The sequence below is a fragment of the Trachypithecus francoisi genome, unplaced genomic scaffold (assembly GCF_009764315.1).
Source record: "Trachypithecus francoisi isolate TF-2019V2 unplaced genomic scaffold, Tfra_2.0 Lachesis_group0, whole genome shotgun sequence".
Lineage (NCBI taxonomy): Eukaryota > Metazoa > Chordata > Mammalia > Primates > Cercopithecidae > Trachypithecus > Trachypithecus francoisi.
In genome coordinates, this window is record NW_022681453.1 from 25,517,794 (window position 1) to 25,538,734 (window position 20,941).

Consider the following 20,941-nt stretch of genomic DNA (forward strand, 5'->3'; position numbering starts at 1 on the left):
ATTCAGAAGTCCTTCAACAGGTAAATGATTAAACAGATTTTAATCTGTGGTAAATTCATGCTATGAAATATTTCTCAGCCATCAAAAAGAGCCAAATATTTATACACATAGCAACCTGAACTAATCCCTGGAGAATTATGCTGAGTAAAAAAAGCCAATCTCAAAAAGTTACATGCCATATGATTCCATTTATATAAAATTTTTGAAGTAACGAAAGTATAGAAATGGAGAACAGGTTAGTGGTTGCCAAGGGTTACGGAAGAGGTAAGGATGGGAAGGAAGTGGGTATAGCTATAAAAGAGCAACACAGAGATCCTTGTGGTGGTAGAAATATTCTGTATCTTGACTGTATTAATGTCATTATCATGGTTGTGATATTGTTCTACAGGTTTTCAAAATGTCACCATTGGGGCAACTGGGTAAAAGGTACATGAGATCCTTATTGTTTCTCATAATTGCATGTGAATCTGCACTTAACTCAAAATTAAAAATTTGATTTTTAAAAAGTAATACATAGGACCATGGGAATGGGATGGAAGGGATGGTGGTATTGACACTTCTCTGAGAAGATCTTTTTGTACAGGATTGAATTTTGGAGTCATGAATGGTTTCTGTACTCAAACATATAATAAAATTAAAGTCAACAAAGATGAAGAAAAACCCTAAAATGAAACATAAAAATAAACAAATGAACCTAACTGTATTTCACATGAATAACATCTCATGTTGAAGGCGGAAAAACTAACCCAAGTAACTTGAATATAGCATTTTATGCCTAAATTTTTTAAAAGTTTTTGTGTGAACATATGCAATCAATTCTCTTGGGTATATACCCAGGAGTGGAATTGCTGGGTCACATGGCAAATCTAGGTTTAATATTTTGAAGAACTTCCAAAGTGGCCACATTATTTTAAAATCCAACCAGCAGTGTAAGAGGGTTCCAATTATTCCACATCCTCACCAAAACTTGATATTGACATTTTTATGTCAATTCTTTAACTTGAATTTCCTTCATCATATGGGTTGTATAAATTCAAATTCCAAATGCCAACTGAGAAGGGATTTCATCACTCAGCAGAGGTTATTCTACCAAGAGTCAATGTAGAAATTTCTTACAACATACATGATTGGCTCAAGTTGTATTTTTATTTTACTTAACAAGTACAGCAGTTACTAAATACCAGACATTGTTATAAACACTTTATAAATATTATCTAATTCTCAAAAACTCAAAAGGTAGCTACTATTATTATCATCCCAATTTTATAGATAAGAAAAACTGAGGCAATTACCTCATGTTAACGAACTTGCCTGTAGGCATGCAGCTAGTATGTGGCAGAACTGAGGTGTAATCCCCAACTCCAGTCTGACTCCAATATCAAATATCCAGTGCAAATATCCAGAAATATCCAGATATTGCACTCCAAGTGCAAATATCCAGAAAACTATTAGAAATGTGGGGCCAGGTGCAGTGGCTCACTCCTGTAATCTCAGCACTTACAGAGACTGAGTCAGGCAGATTTCTTGAGTCCAGGAGTTTGAGACCAGCCTAGGCAACATGGTGAAACCCCATCTCTACAAAAAAATTCGAAAATTAGCCAGACATAGTGGTGTGCACCTGTAGTCCCAGCTACTCTGAAGGCTGAGGTGGGTGGATCACCTGAGCCCAGGAGGTTGAGGCTGCAGTGAGCAGTGATTGTGCCACTGCACTCTAGCCTGGGTGACAGAGCGACACTTGTCTCAAAAATAAATTAATTAATTAAATTAAATAAAGAAAAAAGAAACGTGGGACTGAAGCCTTTGAGAGACCTCAAGGTTGGAGAAAGATACACTAGAGTTGCTAGGAAAAACAAATCATGCACCTGCCTCACTGAAATATTTAAAAGAGAGAAGAAAAAAAACTAGAGTTAATACCTCCACGCCTAAATCTTGAGTAGGAGTGAAACAACAACTTAAAATAGAAAGAAGATTTTGATTATCTTTCATATGTCTTTTTTTCTTTCACTTTTCCACTTTTTTATATTTTTAGTTTTTGAGACAGTCTCACTCTGTTGCCCAGGCTGGAGAGCAGGTGTGCCATATTGGCTCACTGCAACATCCACCTCCTGAGTTCAAGCGATTCTCCTGCCTCAGCCTCCTGAGTAGCAGGGATTACAGGCACCTGCCACCATGCTTGGTTAATTTTTGTATTTTTAGTAGATATGGGGTTTCACCATGTTGGCCAGGCTGGTTTTGAACTCCTGACCTCAAATGATCTGCCTGCCTCAGCCTCCCAAAATGCTGAGATTACAGGTGTGAGCCACTGCACCTGGCCATTTTTCCAAATTTTTAATGTTCTGTAATGAATATACATTATGTAAGTTTTGTTATAAAAAAGTTACCTTTTAAATGGAAAGGGCTGTGAAAATCCAACCTCAGGAAGATAAATAAAGCGAGAGAATGTTTACCTGTCATGAATAGAGTTGATATAAAGGTTCACAAACCAGGTAAGAGAGTACTGATACATGGGGTCAATATTAGCCAGGTCTGCAATGCTAAAGAATAATACTGATGAGTGTTTGGCGATGGGTCTATAGCCTTCTCGAGACTCTGCTATTTTGAGTTCTGTCTTTTCTGCAATCTAAGAGAAGAACAGAAAAAGCAAGATTAAGAAATAGGAAGAGTATTTTAATTATATACTTTTCATATAATGTTTATATATTTTTTAAAAATCTCAATGCAATAACATTATATAAATTTAAATATGGTTTACAAGAGAGGGTTTTATCATACTGAAAGCCAGAAATAAAACAAAAGGGGATGAAGGAAAGAACTAGGGATAGAGGAAAGGGGAAGGAGAGAGAGGAGGAACAAGAGAGGGAAAAAAGAAAAAATAAGCTTAAACTTCAGATTAACAGTTTGATCAGCTACCAACCATCTCTTTCTTGAGGCATACCAAATAAGAAAGCTTTGCTTATTCTTTGACTGACTGATCTGTGTCTACCGTAGTCATTCACCTTCTTTTAACAGGTCAGAGGTAAAGAGGGAGAGAAGGATGGAGAGCAAGTGTACATGTTTGTATACTTACGGTGTTAACTCATGTACTGGAACCCTGCACAGTCTGGCAAAGTAGGTATTTGAAATTATTTGTTGATTGATGGTTTTATACACAAGGATGCTTTTTCAACTAGCTTCTCATATGTTTAATTTTCTAACTTAACAGGGCTGTAGATATTCAACCCCCAAAGAAAAATGTTCTCCAAGATAATAGCTCTTCAACTCAATCTGATAGGTTGATATTCTATAGAAACAATGTTTCGAGCACTATTCCAACTCACTCTTCCTTTTTCAGTAATGCTATCTACAGACTCTGATGAATGGTACGCCTATGTAATCATGTTTTACCAAATCCTGTTTGTTGCTAATTTAATCAACAGGCAGGGATAAAACAAGATCCAAGATAAGGTAATCAAAAATTTCCCTAGAGAATTAAGACTTTAAAAGCCTCAGAAACGGAAGTTAGGTGGCATTGGCATTAGAAGTAAAAGGTAGTGGGACTTTTTCTACATGTTGGTTTCTACATGCTAGATGAATATATGAAAGAAGAGATACAAAAGTCTTAAAAGAAATTGGTCTTCAGATGGAGTAGAGGGGAGCACAGAATGACCACACAGCCCCAGAAGTAGAGGAAGAGACAGAGAGCACAGAAACTTAAGGTCTTCCATTCATCCTTGAGGTCTGGATGTATGTCCTATAATTGGGAAAATAAACTATTCCCTTGTATCTTTCTTATTTTAGCTAATTCAAGTGGGTTCCTGTTACTTGCAAACAAACTTTCCCCAAAATTATACTGTATAACCACAAATGAACTAAAAATAAGTTTGGAATCTCAGTCCTAACTATAAATAAGTAAAACAAAGTTATTGACAATGGGAATTAATGACATCTTATCTAAGAAAGCATAATTTTAGTATTCTCATTTAAACCTTTTGCTATTTAAACTTTGACTTTCAATTCAAATGCCATTTTGCAACTAATAGCAATAGCAAGCAGAAACAAACAGCAAATACAATTTTTATTTATTTTTATTTTTTTGAGAGGGAGTCTTGCTCTGTCATCCAGGCTGGAGTGCAGTGGCACGATCTCAGCTCACTACAACCTCCACCTTCTGGGTTCAAGCAATTCTCCTGCCTCAGCCTCGCAAGTAGCTGAGATTACAGGCATCCATCACCACACCTGGCTAATTTTTGTGTTTTAGTAGAGATGGGATTTCACCATGTTGGTCAGGCTAATCTTGAACTCTTGACCTCATGTGATCCACCTGCTTTGGCCTCCCGGAGTGCTGGGATTACAGGCATGAGCCACTGCACTGGGCCATAATTTTTAAACATTAAATAATAACTTAATTCATATTCCATGGCTTGATCTATGTATATTTAAAAACAGTGTTTGCTAAACTTGAATCCTTAGCATGAAATGCTAGGCTTAAGAAATATAAATACATTTTAAAAATCATTTACCATTAATGGCCTAAAATCAAAGAACAAGATATTTTCTTTTTTTTTTTTTTTTTTTTTTGAGGCGGAGTCTCGCTCTGTCGCCGGACTGGAGTGCAGTGGCCGGATCTCAGCTCACTGCAAGCTCCGCCTCCCAGGTTTACGCCATTCTCCTGCCTCAGCCTCCCGAGTAGCTGGGACTACAGGCGCCCGCCACCTCGCCCGGCTAGTTTTTGTATTTTTAGTAGAGACGGGGTTTCACTGTGTTAGCCAGGATGGTCTCGATCTCCTGACCTCGTGATCCGCCCATCTCGGCCTCCCAAAGTGCTGGGATTACAGGCTTGAGCCACCGCGCCCGGCCAGAACAAGATATTTTCTAAGAAATAAATACTGTGGGCTGGGCGCAGGCGCTCACGCCTGTAATCCCAGCACTTTGGGAGGCTGAGGCGGGTGGATCACCTGAGGTCTGGAGTTTGAGACCAGCCTGACCAACATGGAGAAACCCCGTCTCTACTAAAAATACAACATTAGCCGGGTGTGGTGGCGCATGTCTGTAATCCCAGTTACTCTGGAGGCTGAGGCAGGAGAATGGCTTGAACCCAGGAGGCAGAGGTTGCTATGAGCCAAGATCGTACCATTGCACTTAACTCTGGGCAACAAGAGCAAAACTCCATCTCAAAAAAAAAAAAAAAAAAGAAAGAAAGAAAGAAAGAAAGAAAGAAAGAAACACTGTGAGTATATGTTAAGATGTTAAAAGAGGGCAACTCATTACTTGTAAAACTTTTCTGGTCTGTGATATTTATATATATAACACTTTCCAAAAATAAAAAAGACTAAACTTCAGTCAGGAAACCATTGGAGTAGCAGTAGGGGTAAACTTTGAAATCTCTAGAATAAACTTGTAAGGTTTTGTTTGTGTTTGTGTAATCTTGCGGGTTTATGGAAAAGGGAAAAGCAGATTTTGACTATGTTGGAGAGCCTTCCCTGAAGATGTTTTTTCTTACAGTAGTTGGGTGGAGAAAGGTAGACTAGAAGTCAGGGTCAAATACGGAGTATGTTTTAGCTCAAACCATATAATGAATTTAAAACTGTGTTTGCAATGATCAATGGGATCCAGTCAGAAAGATACTATCATTTATTATATTTTTCTCACTGTAAGATAAAGTACTTGAACCAATAAATAATTATATCGCCCATTCTCTTCGAGTCTTAATAGGAAATAAGGCAATAAATGCTCCCTATCCTCTTTACTCTTTGAAAACTAGTTTGGTGAGGGAACAAGAAGTAGCTTGTTCTGCTCTGATGGACAGATATTGGGAAAGGAGACATGACAGAATATCTCAGCCATGGTCCCAGACTGGGGGCTGCCACAGAATGTTACTCTAAGACCCTACTCCTTTGGCTCCCCCAAGATGAAAAACCCAAAACAAAACAAAACACCAAACAGTACACGTGACCAGAAAGAATGATTACCATCACATTTACGCAAAATAAATCTATCCAAAAGGGAAGGGTGCCTAGACCTTTAGAAAGCCCTCTGCTCACGCCTGTAATCTCAGCATTTTGAGAAGCCAAGGCAGGGGGATCACCTGAGGTTGGGAGTTCAAGACCAGCCTGACCAACGTGGAGAAACCCGTCTCTACTAAAAATACAAAATTAGCCGGGTGTGGTGGCGCATGCCTGTAATCCCAGCTACTTGGGAGGCTGAGGCAAAAGAATTGCTTGAACCCGGGAGGTGGAGGTTGTGATGAGCCAAGATAGCGCCATTATACTATAGCCTGGGCAACAAGAGCGAAACTGTCTCAACAACAACAACAACGACGACAACAACAAAGTCCTCTGTCTCACAGCAAGGGTGCATTGTGGGGTGGGGAGCAGTGGAGAGATGCTGAGTAATTAGTGCAATCTCTGTTTAGGTTTCTTTTTATTTTTTAATTACCCTAAAGTGAAGGAGCACGTAACTCATTTGGTGGGCCAAGGAAAACCAAAAGGCCTGAAGATCAATAACATTAGCTTACAGAAGTCATTCTGTAATACCATTTAATTGTGTAAACTTGGGCCTCAGCCAACTTTTCTGGGCCCTAGTTTTCTCAACTATGAAGTACAAAAAATAACTGCTTGCTAATGCCTTTTCTGCTTATAACATTGTATTATTTTATAAAAAGAGAAGTAGTATAAAAATATCATTCAGGGCCGGGCACAGTGGCTCATGCCTGTAATCCCTGCACTTTGGGAGGCCGAGGCAGGTAGATCACCTGAGATCAGGAGTTCAAGACCAACCTGGCCAACATCATGAAACCCTATCTCTACTAAAAATACAAAAAAATCAGCCCGGCATGGTGGCGGGCACCTGTAATCCCAGCTACTTGGGAGGCCTGAGGCAGGAGAATTACTTGAACCCGGAAGTGGAGGTTGGAGTGAGCTGAGATCATGCCACTGTACTCCAGCCTGGACAACGAGAGCAAAACTCTGTCTCAAAAAAAAAAAAAAAAAAGTATATATATATACACACAATATATATACACATTATATACACACACACACTCTCTCTCTCTCTCTCTCTCTCTCTCTATATATATATATATCTCATTCAGCTCTGTTAGGTGAATTTGCAATAAATCCATTATTGGCTGTAGACTACTTGCTTTCTTCCTCCACCTGCCACCCTCAACTCTCATACCTGTCTTCCTGACAAATGATAAGATAATGATGGAATTAATGTCTAAGAATCTCTATTTTTTCCTAGAATCCCTTATTGTTCAATGAACTAGCAACTACCTTCACCAAGAACTCCAATCAGAAACAGAGGTAAGACAAACTCTCAAATTCAATTATCCAGAGAAGAGTCAATTAAAACCTGAATGAACCCAAGTTGCCTGCCTTACTTATCCAATAATAATACCTATCTGATACTTCTAATAATACCTTCCCTGTACAATAATAATACCTTTCCAATACTTCTTGTTTTTTTAATTATACTTTAAGTTTTAGGGTACATGTGCAGGTTTGTTACATATGTATACATGTGCCATGTTGGTGTGCTGCACCCATTAACTTGTCACTTACATTAGGTATATCTCCTAATGCTATCCCTCCCCCTCCCCCCACCCCACGACAGGCCCCGGTGTGTGATGTTCCCCACCCTGTGTCCAAGTGTTCTCATTGTTCAATTCCCACCTATGAGTGAGAACATGCAGTGTTTGGTTTTCTGTCCTTGTGATAGTTTGCTCGGAATGATGATTTCCAGCTTCATCCATGTCCCTGCAAAGACATGAATTCATCCTTTTTTATGGCTGCATAGTATTCTGTGGTGTGTATGTGGCACATTTTCTTAATCCCGTCTATCATTGATGGATATTTGGGTTGGTTCCAAGTCTTTGCTATTGTGAATAGTGCCGCAATAAACATACGTGTGCATGTGTCTTTATAGTAGCATGATTTATAATCCTTTGGGTATATACCCAGTAATGGGACGGCTGGGTCAAATGGTATTTCTAGTTCTAGATCCTTGAGGAATCCCCACAGTCTTCCACAATGGTTGAACTAGTTTACAGTCCCACTAACAGTGTAAAAGCGTTCCTATTTCTCCACACCCTCTCCAGCATCTGTTGCTTCCTGACTTTTTAATGATCGCCATTCTAACTGGTGTGAGATGGTATCTCATTGTGGTTTTGATTTGCATTTCTCTGATGGCCAGTGATGATGAGCATTTTTTTCACATGTCTGCTGGCACATGTGTCACATTCTCTTTTGAGAAGTGTCTGTTCATATCCTTTGCCCACTTTTTGATGGGGTTGTTTGATTTTTTCTTGTAAATTTAAGTTATTTGTAGATTCTGGATATTAGCCCTTTGGCAGATGGGTAGATTGCAAAAATTTTCTCCCATTCTGTAGGTTGCCTGTTCACTCTGATGGTAGTTTCTTTTGCTGTGCAGAAGATCTTTAGTTTAATTAGCTCCCATTTGTCAATTTTGGCTTTTGTTGCCATTGCTTTTGGGTTTTAGTCATGAAGTCCTTGCCCACACCTATGTCCTGAATGGTATTGCCTGGGTTTTCTTCTAGGGTTTTTTGGTTTTAGGTCTAACATTTAAGTCTTTAATCCGTCTTGAATTAATTTTTGTATAAGGTGTAAGGAAGGAATCCAGTTTCAACAGAGTTATAGACCAACGGAACAGAATAGAGCCCTCAGAAATAACACCACACATCTACAACCATCTGATCTTTGACAAAAACGAGAAATGGGGAAAGGATTCCCTATTTAATAAATGGTGCTGGGAAAACTGGCTAGCTATACGGAGAAAGCTGAAACTGGATACCTATCCAATACTTCTAATAATACCTTACCTATCCAATAATACCTATCCAATACTTCTAATAATACCTTACCTATCCAATAATACCTATCTGATACTTCTAATAATACCTTACCTATCCAATAATAATAAATATATTTTAAAACATTCATTCTAAATTTATTTCTTCTGTGTATAGATACCATATAGATCAGACCAAGTTTTAAATAATTTAACAGTAAGATATTCTCTTATGAGTTTAAATTTATGTTTTGGTATTTTATCATTTTCTTTTTCCTTTCCAGCAAGGCTACTCCAGCACCTTCCTTGGGGGCTGGAAGAAAATCAGAATCTTAAGATTTCTTAAGAATCTTAAGATTTAAATCAAAAGATTTCTAGGATTCTTTTTTCACCTGCTGCTTCTTTGTTATCTCATTGGACATCATTTTGGCAGAGTCTAAGACTTTAATTGCACTTTCATCTTCTAAAATGTTTCCTTCTGATGATGATAATGTTTCTAAAATTTTTTTCTCTATGTCTTTCAGCTGTTTCTTGTTAGCTGCAGACTGAAGAATAAGGGCATTTCGTTCCTCTTCTAATTCTGGTCTAAAAAGATAGAAACATTTAGTCCAAATTTGTAGTATTTTATCTAAATTTATATCTAAGTGTTACATATCACAAATTTGTAGACATCTAACACAAACTAAGGTGATTAACTGCTTTATTTGAAGGGAAAAATACTTTCACACACACAACTATTTGAGAAGTTCAAGCAAAAAAAGCATTAATTGTATGCACGTAAAATGTGGCAATAACATGTGCCACTGTAAATCTAAGAATACATTAGACTTATCCATATGGCATAGCTGGTATGCAAAAGTAAGAACTGGAGAAGAAACTCAAAGTATGGACTTCTTATTTATTTCTTGATTTTGTCACCACTAAGTCTCATTTTCATCATATTTTCTATAGTAGCAAACATTGAAAGGATGAGTGGTCATAAAACTGACTCTTCAAGTAAAAGACAAAATTGACATTTATGTCAAAACACTTATGTCAAACAAAAATGGGATGAAACTTCAAAATAACACAGTCTACCATGGAATACAATATGTTATGACATGGTTCTGCACTGGACACTCTACAAGTGGGATTTAAATATTGGAAGAAACACTTCATGGTTAAATATTTTCACTTTTAATTCGATTTCATTTACTAGACCACTTGATAATGCTACATTTAGATTCAAGTGAGATCAGATTTCCTTCCAGAAGCAATTATTTACTAGTAGCCCTCCCAGGTACCATAGTGTTTTTCCTCATTTTTAAAAAATATACATATTTGTGGTTTTACATTTAAGTTTTTAATCCTTATTACAGGCACAGGCAAAGATTTCATGACAAAAACATCAAAATCAATTGCAACAAAAACACAAATTGACAAATTGGATCTAATTAAACTAAGGAGCTTCTGCATAGCAAAATAAACTATCAGAATGTACAGACAACCTACAGAATGGGAGAAAATGTTTGCAATCAATCCACCTGACAAAGGTCTAATATCCAGAATCTACAAAGAACATAAACAAGTTTACAAGAAAAAACAAACAACCCCATTAAAAAGTGGGCAAAGGACACTTCTCAAAAGAAGTATGATGATTCCTCAAAGACCTAGGACCAGATATACCATTCGACACAGCAATCCCATTACTGGGTATATACTGGGTATATACCAAAAGAATAGAAATCATTCTATTATAAAGGTACATGCACGTGTATGTTTACTGCAGTGCTATTCACAATAGCAAAGACATGGAATCAACCTAAGTGTTCGTCAACTATAGACTGGATAAAGAAAATGTGGTACATATACACCATGGAATACTATGCAGCCATAAAAAGGAACAAGATCATGTCCTTTGCAGAGACATGGATGGAGCTGGAAGCCATTATCGTCAGCAAACTAACACAAAAACAGAAAACCAGACACCGCATGTTCTCACTTATAAGCGGGAGCTGAAAAAGATGAACACATAGACACAGGGTAGGGAACAACACACACTGGGGCCTGTCAGGGCGGGTAGGAGGAGGGAGAGCATCAGGAAAAATAGCTAATGCATGCTGGGCTTACTACCGAGGTGATGGGTTAAGCGCAACAAATCACCATGGCACACATTTACCTATGTAACAAACCTGCACATCCTGCATATGTACCCTGGAACTTAAAATAAAAATAGTACATATATAAAGTATAAAGAAAACAATAAAAATTACCCATAATCTTACCACCAGAGATAATTACTTTAACATTGAAGTGTATTCTTTCCCAATCTTTATTCTTTTTATATATGTAGATAAACATCAATCTTTTTTTAAACAAAATATTATGTATTCTGGATATAGTTTTATATGCTGCTTTTTCCTTCTTTTGCTAAGCATTTTCTTATTAATATCTTGTGTATATGTATATAAATGAATGTATTTCTATTTACAGTTACAGCATAGATTCCTAGGGGTGAAATTTCTGGCTCATTCAGATGCAAGTCAGAAGTCATGGTGTCAGAGGAATTTGAACCAGAGCAACTCCATCTTGAGTAGGGGGTGGGTAAAATGAGATTAAAACCTACTGGACTGCATTGCTAAATGGCTGGGCCTTCTAAGTCATAGGATGAGATAGATGTCAACACAAGAAACAGGTCATAAAGACCTTGCCGATAAAACAGATTACAGTGAAGAAGCTGGCTAAATCCCACCAAAACCAAGACGGCCACAAAAGTGACCTCTGGTCATCCTCACTGCTACACCCCACCAGTGCCATAACAGTTTACAAATGCTATGACAACGTCAAAAAGTTACCCTCTATGGTCTAAAAAAGGGAGGCATAAATAATCCACCCCTTGTTTAGCATATAGCCAAGAAATAACCATAAAAATGGACGACTAGCAGCCCTTGGGGCTGCTCTATGGAGGAGCCATTCTTTTATTCCTTTACTTTCTTAATAAACTTGCTTTCACTTTACTCTGTGGACTCGCCCTGAATTCTTTCTTGCACAAGATCCAAGAACCTTTTCGTGGGGTCTGGATCGGGATCCCTTTCCTGTAACAATGGCATGTAACCTGAACACAACTGCCCATACTAAAAGCCCAATATAACACAGTTGGCTTATAACTTACTTGTTACAGATGGCTACTTTAGAGGATTATGTGATTATTTATAGTAACAAAGTATAAAATTTGACAAAGTTTTAAAAGATTCACAAAACAAAAATATTAATGGCCTACAAATATTCCTTTTTAAACCATCTAGAAGCATCTAAGAAAATACATACCTCTCCTTTGCAACAACAATACCTAGTAATTGATCTTCAAGTCCTTCTGGAGTTATCATGAAATTGAGCAAAGACACTTTTGTAGCCAGCTCTGGCATGTAGTGTGGATTTCTTAGTTTTGTGGTGATATAAAATTTGAAATCAAAGGAATACTCAATAATGACCTCACCAAGTCTGATGCAATCAATGCCACCTATAGTTCAGAAAACAAACGCATAACAAGTGAGCTAGTTATATAGCCCCTCACGCTATGTACTTCTATGGCCTTGCCTAGGTTACAAATAAACGGTCCTAAAGTAATTTAAAATAGAAAACAAGGCCAGGCTCGGTGGCTCACACCTATAATCCCAACACTTTGGGAGGCCAAGGCAGGTGGATCACTGGAGGTAAGGAGTTCAACACCAGCCTGGCCAACATGGTGAAACCCCATCTCTACTAAAAAATACTAAAAAAATTACCTGGGTGTCGTGGTGGCACACATCTGTAATCCTAGCTACTTTGGAGGCTAAGGAACAAGAATCACTTGAACCCAGGAGGCAGTGAGCTGAGACTGCACCACTACACTCCATCCTGGGTAACAGAGCAAGACTCTGTCTCAAAATAATAACAACATATAGAAAACAGGAGTGGCACAAGTCACAGACACAGCCACAAGTAAGCAGTTATACAGCAGGACTCTTTCTGGGTTAGTATAGGACATTTTCTCTGGTTGTCATAGAGCTTTGTAAATCAATATTTCTTTTGAGCTTTCTTCCTCCATCAATTTTCAATTATGATTGTAAAATATATGTAAATGACTAAAGTTCTTAAAGGTAATAGCACTTGGCAGAGACAAATTTTCATAAACAGAAAGATATTAGGTGGACAATGTTTACCTAAACTCAACTCAGGCCCACATTCACCATCACTATTCATGGTGGCTAATTCCTATAATCCCAGCACTTTGGGAGGCTGAGGGAGGAGGATCACTTGAGGCCAGGAGTTTGACACCATCACTATTCATAACAACAGACTTTTTGTGGTCAAGGGTCACAGGATAAAGGAATTTCAAGCTGGCTTCAACTTCTTTATGTTCTCTGACAGTCTAGATAACAGTGGTTAAGGCAATGAAGAGAGGGCAAGGTATTTATCTTAGAATATCTGGCTAAGGTTCATTCCTGATAGCTTGTTCCAAATTTCCTTTCACTCGTAACAATGAACCAGAAGTTCTGCATTATTAACATTATTATTAAATTTATATAGTAGGCTTCTTTCATGCCTCTAAGATAATTCAATCATCTTACAGTTCTACAGATTAATAGTAATTGCTTTATACCTTGTTTAAAAGTTTGTCTAAGTAGTAAAGGCTCCAAAGATGGATCCAGTTCTTCACCAACATTTTCTAATAGAAGTGGAGTTCCAAACTGAATACAGTTTTCCAACGTTCTCATATAGTCTGAATCTGATAGCTTAATAACACTAAGCTGATTTTCTTTTTCAGAGTTTTTGATCCACTTATTGGCTTGACCCTGGGGGTCAATCATTAAAGGCCTAGAATATAATAAGAAAAATTCTGAGAGGAAGAAATAAACGTTGAGATTTCTTTAAAATTATGTAAATAATAAACATCACCATCAATCTGTACAAATACAAAGTATTTCACATACATTATCAGGATTACTCTTTACAAAAGTCCTATGAGAAAAAAGTGAAAAGGAGTTTTTTTTCTTTTTCTTATTTTTCAAATGAAGAAATTCAGTCTCAGGAAGTACTCTGCCCAAGGTTTCAAGGTTCCAAAACTAGTTCAGTGTTAGAAGTAGTAGGACCTTGTGAATCTATGAGCTCTGCTCTTCCCAATATAATATGCTGTCTTCATGGTAACTTTAATACATGACATCTGTTAACATAATATGAAAATAATACTATAAAATATTTGATAAACATTTAAAACATGAGATCCACTAGCATATAAGGGATTTCCTTAGATTATGAGTAGAATTACAAATTGTGTCCAAGTTTAGGGTGGTATGTATCTGAGATTTATTTAGGAGTTTCTTCTGAGTTAGTAAAGACTGTGTTCAAGAATATATGATTCATGGTTCAGATGTGTAATATATGATGTGCTTTCTGCTCCTCCTCATGGATGATGCTCACTGTCCTAGGTTTCTCTTGTATTCAGTACGGTACATTAAATTTTCTTTTAAAAATATAGCACAGAGGCCGGGTGCGGTGGCTCAGGCCTGTAATACCAGTGCTTTGGGAGGCCAAGGTGGCCAGATCACCTGATGTCAGGAGTTCAAGACCGGCCTGGCCAACATGGTGAAAGCCTGTCTCTACTAAAAAAAAAAAAATAAATAAATACAAAAATTAGCCGGGTGTGGTGGTGGGTGTCTGTAATCCTAGCTACAGGGGAGGCTGAGGCAGGAGAATCGCTTAAACCCGGGAGATGGAGGTTGCAGTGAGCTGAGATCGCGCCACTGCACTCCAGCCTGGGCAACAAAGAATGAAACTCCATTTAAATATATACACACACACACACACACACACACACACACACATACACACACACATATATAATTTTATTTAATTATATATATTTAATATTTATATCTATTTAAATATATATCTATATATATCACAGAAAAGGGAGTTTTTGTCCCATGTCACTTCAGCTTTCCCATTCTCTTTCTATTCCAACAGATTCTAGGGCTAGAGCTAAAATCCCCTTTCCCTATCAGCTCTTTAATTTACTCTCAAATAACTGTGTTCTTTTAGTTTCTATCTTTCCCCAAAGACTAAACTAGATGACTGGATGTTTTCTTTCTTGGCTCTAATTGTGCTGAAATCCTACTTCAAGTACAAAAAGGTCCAGACGGTACTTAAAATCTACTTTTCCTACCACAGCAAAGAAAGCAAAGGCATTCTGCAAACAAAGTTATTTTTTCATAGACGTTACCTAGTAATTAGACTAGTAGATGCTTTTAGTACCTTTCAAGGCCCTGTTTAAAGAGACATTATTTTCTTCCTTTCATGTCCTTATTATTGGAAAAATACAGTATGTGTTCATTCCCTCACAAAATGTAACAACACCTATAAATTAGCATTCTAATGTTAATAAACATCCTTGGTGATGCCTAAATAAATGTTCTTGGTTATCCAATAATTAGAGATTCTTGTCTACTCTGAAAGAAATCTGACTCCTATTTAATATAACCTTATGTGAATACTGGAAAATTGGATTGTTGTGTCCCTCATAGAAATAAGGCCAGGCCATGGAATTTGCATTCTAAGTATACCTTACTCTAGGTATGAAAATAATACTAGCCTACATTTGAGATCTTTGAGCAGTTTGAAGAAAGCAGCATTATCCTTCTATGTTTCTGACAGAGATGGTAATTTGGAGGAAAATAAGCTTTGCTGTTAAGTAGCCAAAGCAATGTATAAACACTAAAAAAGGAACACACTATTTTGCATTTTATTTTTTGTCTCCTACCTCCACCTAGGAGACACAGTAAGTGTTTTCATCATGGTTGAAACATAGCAAAATCAGGACTTAAGATATAGACTAGAATGAGATATTCAAAGATAATTATAAAAACTAACATTTCTTGAGCACTTATGTGCTAAGTGCTTTCCGACAACATTTCTATGAAGTAGGAGTTATTTTCATTCACAGATGGAGAAACTGAAGCACTGAGAGGTCAATTATGTTACCAAACTCTCAAGACAGAAAGTGAGGAAGTTTGAACCCAAATGCCCTGACTCCAGAGTCTGAACTGCTCTCAACCATTGCACAATATTATAAACAGACAAACTGTTAGAAACTATAAAGAGCAAGCACAATGACTAATTATCAACTACAGTCACAACAGCATGACTGGCTAAAAATCCTTCTTCCTCCTAGTGCTGATGGATAAAATATGACATTATTTTAAATGCACAGGTTAATTGAGGCATGTGTTTAAAAGACACATACATGCATTCACACATATCTAATACATAGATATAGAAAAACACAGGTGCCAAAACAGATAAAACTAAAATCCAGAATAGTAAGTGTGTGAGCTAAACTGACAGCTGGACTTGGGAAGAGTGTCAGTCTGATAATCTAGAGGCTCACTGGGTCCATACGTGGGGGGAGGCTGGAACTGAGACCTTTGCATTAAGCTGAAACTCACAAAAGGCTTAAAGAAGTCACTGATAGAAAAATTTCAACCCTATGTATAAAGAGACAAGAAGGAAATGTTTTGATTCCCATCTCATATCTGGCTAGGAAAAAGTGTCCCCTGAAAATGTGAATGTGTAGCTGTGGATCTATATCTCACACAGGTTTAGGATATAAATTTAAACCATCTACATGGCTGAGGAAACTCCAAGCTAGAAAATTAACAGTTTATGGCCAGTAATACTCCAAAGAATCCCAGAAGTAAAGGCAAAACACACACTGCAGCTGAAAGTAGATTTGAAAGTTTACCCCTATTGCTACTCCAGTGGTTCCCTAACTGAAGTTTAGTCTTTTTTATTTTTGGAAAGAATATATTTAAATATCAAAGATCAGAAAAATTTTAATGAAATGTCTTCTTTTAACATCTTAACATACACTCACAGTATTTGTTTCTTAGAAAATGACTTGTTCTTTGATTTTAGGCTATCAATGGTAAATTAAAAATGTATTTGTATTTCTTAAGTGTAGCATTTCATACTAAAAATCACTGAGTTGTACAATTTAAAAGGGTAAATTTTATGGCACATGAATTATATATCAATACAGCTGTTAAAAATGATGGGAGGTGGGGGCACTACACTCGCCTGTAGTTCCAGCTACATCAGGAAGCAGAGCCCAGGAGGTCAAGGCTGCAGTGGGCCATGAATGCACTACTACACTCCAGCCTAGGTGACAAACTGAGACCCCCATCTCAAAACACACATACACACACAAACACATGTGCATACACACCTGGACACATCAAACTGCTGAAAACTAAAGACAGAGAAAAACTGGAAATTTTCCAGAGGAAAAGAAAGGTATATAAAGAGGAACTAAAGTAAGACTTAGAGTAGACTTCTCATCAGACTATGTAGGTCAGAAGCAATGTAGTGACATCGTAAAAGAAAAAACAAAAAGCCCCAAAACAGAAGCAAAAAACAACTGTCAACCCAAAATTCTAAACTCAGCCAAAAAAAAAAAAAATCTTTCAAAATGAAGATGAATTAAAGACTTTTTTCAAGGTTGGTTAATAGCTACAGAAATACAGTTATGTAGAAGGCATAAGATCTAGCATTTGATAGTGCAGTAGGGTAACTAAAATTAACAATAGTTTATTGTATAGTTCAAAACTGCTAGAAAAGAAGAATTGGAATATTCCCAACATAAAGAAAATATAAATGTTTAAAGTGATGAATACCCCAGTATCCTGACTTGATCACTGTACATGGAATAAATGTATTAAAATATCATATATATCCCTGAAATAGGTATAACTATTACATATCAATTTTTTTAAAAGATTTTTTTTTAGACCAGAAAAAGAAAAAAGCTGAATTCATTGCCAGTAGACCTGTTCACATGAAGTGTTAAAGGACATTCTTCAGGCAGAAGAAATGTGAAACCAAACAGAAACTCAAAGAAATTAAGAGGTCCCAAAATGGGAAAAAGATGAAGGTAAACATAAGACTTTTTTTCTTATATTTAATCACTCTAAAAGATAAATTATTGTCTAAAGTAAAAATAAAGAGAATGTATTATAGAATTTATGGCATATGAAAAATTGAAATATATAACAGCACAAAAGACAGAAAAGAGATAGAATTATACTGTTGAAAGATACACTATATATATAATATCATAAAATTATTCGAAGATATTCAGTAATAAACTAGAAATGGATGATATTATAAACACTAGCACGAACACTAAAAATAGGGAGCATTTAACCAATAATTCAATGTGGACATAAAATGGAATCATAAAAAAAATTCAGCTAATCCAAATCCAAGTAGAAAAAGAAGAAAAAAGGAACAAAGAACAAAGGAGACAAATAAAAAAAGAACAAGATGGTAGATTTAAATCTAAGTGTATCAATAATTCCATTAAATATAAATGATCTAAATACTGTGATTAAAAGTAGAAAGAAAAACAAAGTCATTTTAAAGGCAATTCACAAGTCCTCACTAAAGTTAGAAAGACTAAAGGGACAAAGCAGTGAGGAAATAATGGATAACTCAACAAATAGTGCTGAAGTCAATGGCTATCATTATAAAAATAAATGAAATTATCTTTTGTCATATCCAAAAATGCAAAAAGAAGGAAGCAAACATGAGAGTCCTAATTGTAAAAAGTATACTACTTTTCCAGGTCATGACTCTTCTTCTAAGAGCTACACTCCGGGTCTTCAAATACTCATGGTTGTTACTCTGGCTTGGGCCCCACAGCTATAAGTTACTAAACCTAAGGTGAATGTTTGTTCCAAGCTAGACCAATCAGATGTTTCTCACAGGAATTAGAATTTGGACTCAGTGGTTATAGTTAATCTATATTACTCAACCGATTTTTTTTTTTTTTTTTGAGACAGAGTCTCGCTCTGTCACCCAGGCTGGAGTGCAGTGGTACAGTCTTGGCTCACTGCAACCTCTGCCTCCCAAGTTCAAGCAATTCTCCTGCCTCAGCCTCCTGAGTAGCTGGGATTACAGGTGCATGCCACCATGCCTGGCTAACTTTTTTTTTTTTTTTTGTATTTTCAGTGGAGATAGGGTTTCATCATATTGACCAGGCTGGTCTTGAACTCCTGACCTTGTGATCTGCCCACCTCAGCCTCCCAAAGTGGTGGGATTACAGGCATGAGCCACCATGCCCAGCCCACAACAGCATTTTCTAAACTGCAATTTAAATAATCTGAATGGTCACAAAACACATGGAAATGGGTTCTAAAACAGAATTAACAAACTCGAGGGTCTAATATTCTGTTAAACAGAATGATCCCTGCTCTACCACAGAACACATTTTTTATAACTAAAACATATTCTTTTTCAGATTATATTAAAGTTTGCTTATTGCTTAGAAGTTTCAACTTAAGTATCTTCACTCTCAAGTAAAGTTTTGAGTGTAAACTCAATATACGATTATATACATTCTTATTTTATTAAACAATACTGTCAATATAAACAGGAGTTAGTTGTTTTGAAGCTTCCAGAAAGATTTGCAGAGAATATAAAACAAATAATAACTCAAACTTTCAGGATGTTACATTTCCTTATATCTTTAAATTTATCTCATCTAAAAGAAGACCAAAATTTCCATTATGGTTTTAAAGGCAGTGAGTGTGATATCCTATTCCACAATTCACTCCAGCATAGTAATTAAGAGCAAGGATTTGAAAATTAGATTGCCTGGATTCAAATTCTGACTCTATCACTTATTCGCTATCTTTACTAATTTAAAATTACTAAATCATTCTGGGCTTCAATTTCCTCACCTGTAAAATGGGAAAACAATAATACCTAACTCACAGGACATTGTGAAGATGTTGGGCACTTAGAATAGTACCTGATAAATCTAAGAGCTCCATAGTATCTATCACAGTATATTTGAGATACAGTCCCATGAAAAGACTTTTAAAATTAGATGACAGTGTCACTACATAACAATTATAGAAAACTATTTCTCAAAGGAAAGTAATTTTCCAAGTTTTTCAAAGTGATATGAATAAGAGGATAACAATAAAAACCATTTGAAAAGTTTTTATAGTTATCAGACTATCAATGATAGCAAATTAAAAAGGTACCCATGAAATTGCATAAATTATCAAGTTATAGTATCTTGAAGATGGGTAGCAATACCTAGTTAAAATAAGTACATTGTATAGCCAGAAACTAGAAATAGCCCAGATGTCCATCAATAGGAGAATACATCAACAGTGATACATTCATAAAATGGAACTCAGCAACAAAAAATAGGAACAGAGTACCAATGCATGCAATAACATGGATAGATCTCAGAAAAAAATATGCCAAAAGAAGCCTTGCCCAATAACATATACATTATGATTCCTTTATATGAAATTCTAGAAGTAATCCATACAAAAATAACCTAGGCAAAACTAACCTATGGTGGGAAATAATCAGAACAATGATTTCTTGGGGTGGGATGCGGGTAGGGATATACAAAAGGAACATAAGGAGACTTCCCTGGTAGTAGTCATGTTTTGTATCTTGATAGAGATTTGGGTTACACTGGTTTATATCTTCATTAGAACTCACTGAATGGTATGGTTTTGTGTATTTCATGTACGTAAATTTTACCTCAAAAGAATAAAAACATAAGCAAATAGTGAACTTTAGTTGATGATATGCATGCTGAAGTATCTGGAAGGAAGTATACCTATGTCTGCCATTTCCATGGAAATGCATTTTAAAAGATGGGTTGATGGAGTGATAGAGGGAAGGACAGGTACATGATAAAGCAAGAATACTAAAGTGTTAACTGCAGAATCTAGGAGGTGGTAGTTATATTGGTGCTTATGATAAAATTCTTTCAACTTTTCTATATGTTTGAATTTTTCAAATAAAACAACGGAAAAAATAAACAGTTTATATTTCTTACCAACGCCTTGAGTTGTTAACGATCACTCCATTATCTATGGAAAACCTATCTGTTGGTAATCCAGCAATGTTCCAAGCTCTAATTTTTACTGGATCACCCAGGGTTTTACTCAACAAGAACTCTTCTGAACATGGGATTTTTTTCTTCTGTAAGAAATAAACAAAAATGTTTTCTTTCATCTTGTTAATTGAAATATTTTTTAAATTAAAATATCAGTTTAATTGTCACTAGGTAGTATTTAATAAAGCTAAGGAACGTAAAGAAAAGAAA

General features: G+C 36.3%; 1 protein-coding gene across 1 annotated transcript in view; it reads right to left on the bottom strand.

The window, feature by feature from the left end:
• The window catches only part of DNAH12 (dynein axonemal heavy chain 12), a 236,638-nt gene that overhangs the window by 55,776 nt on the left and 159,921 nt on the right, over positions 1–20,941 (bottom strand). The window contains exons 54-58 of the mRNA XM_033210211.1: positions 20,672–20,817; positions 13,409–13,623; positions 12,094–12,286; positions 9,180–9,372; positions 2,448–2,620 (exon numbers count right to left, since the gene is read on the bottom strand). Of these exons, the coding sequence (XP_033066102.1) occupies positions 2,448–2,620; positions 9,180–9,372; positions 12,094–12,286; positions 13,409–13,623; positions 20,672–20,817 (920 nt within the window). The remainder of the gene's footprint in view (positions 1–2,447; positions 2,621–9,179; positions 9,373–12,093; positions 12,287–13,408; positions 13,624–20,671; positions 20,818–20,941) is intronic.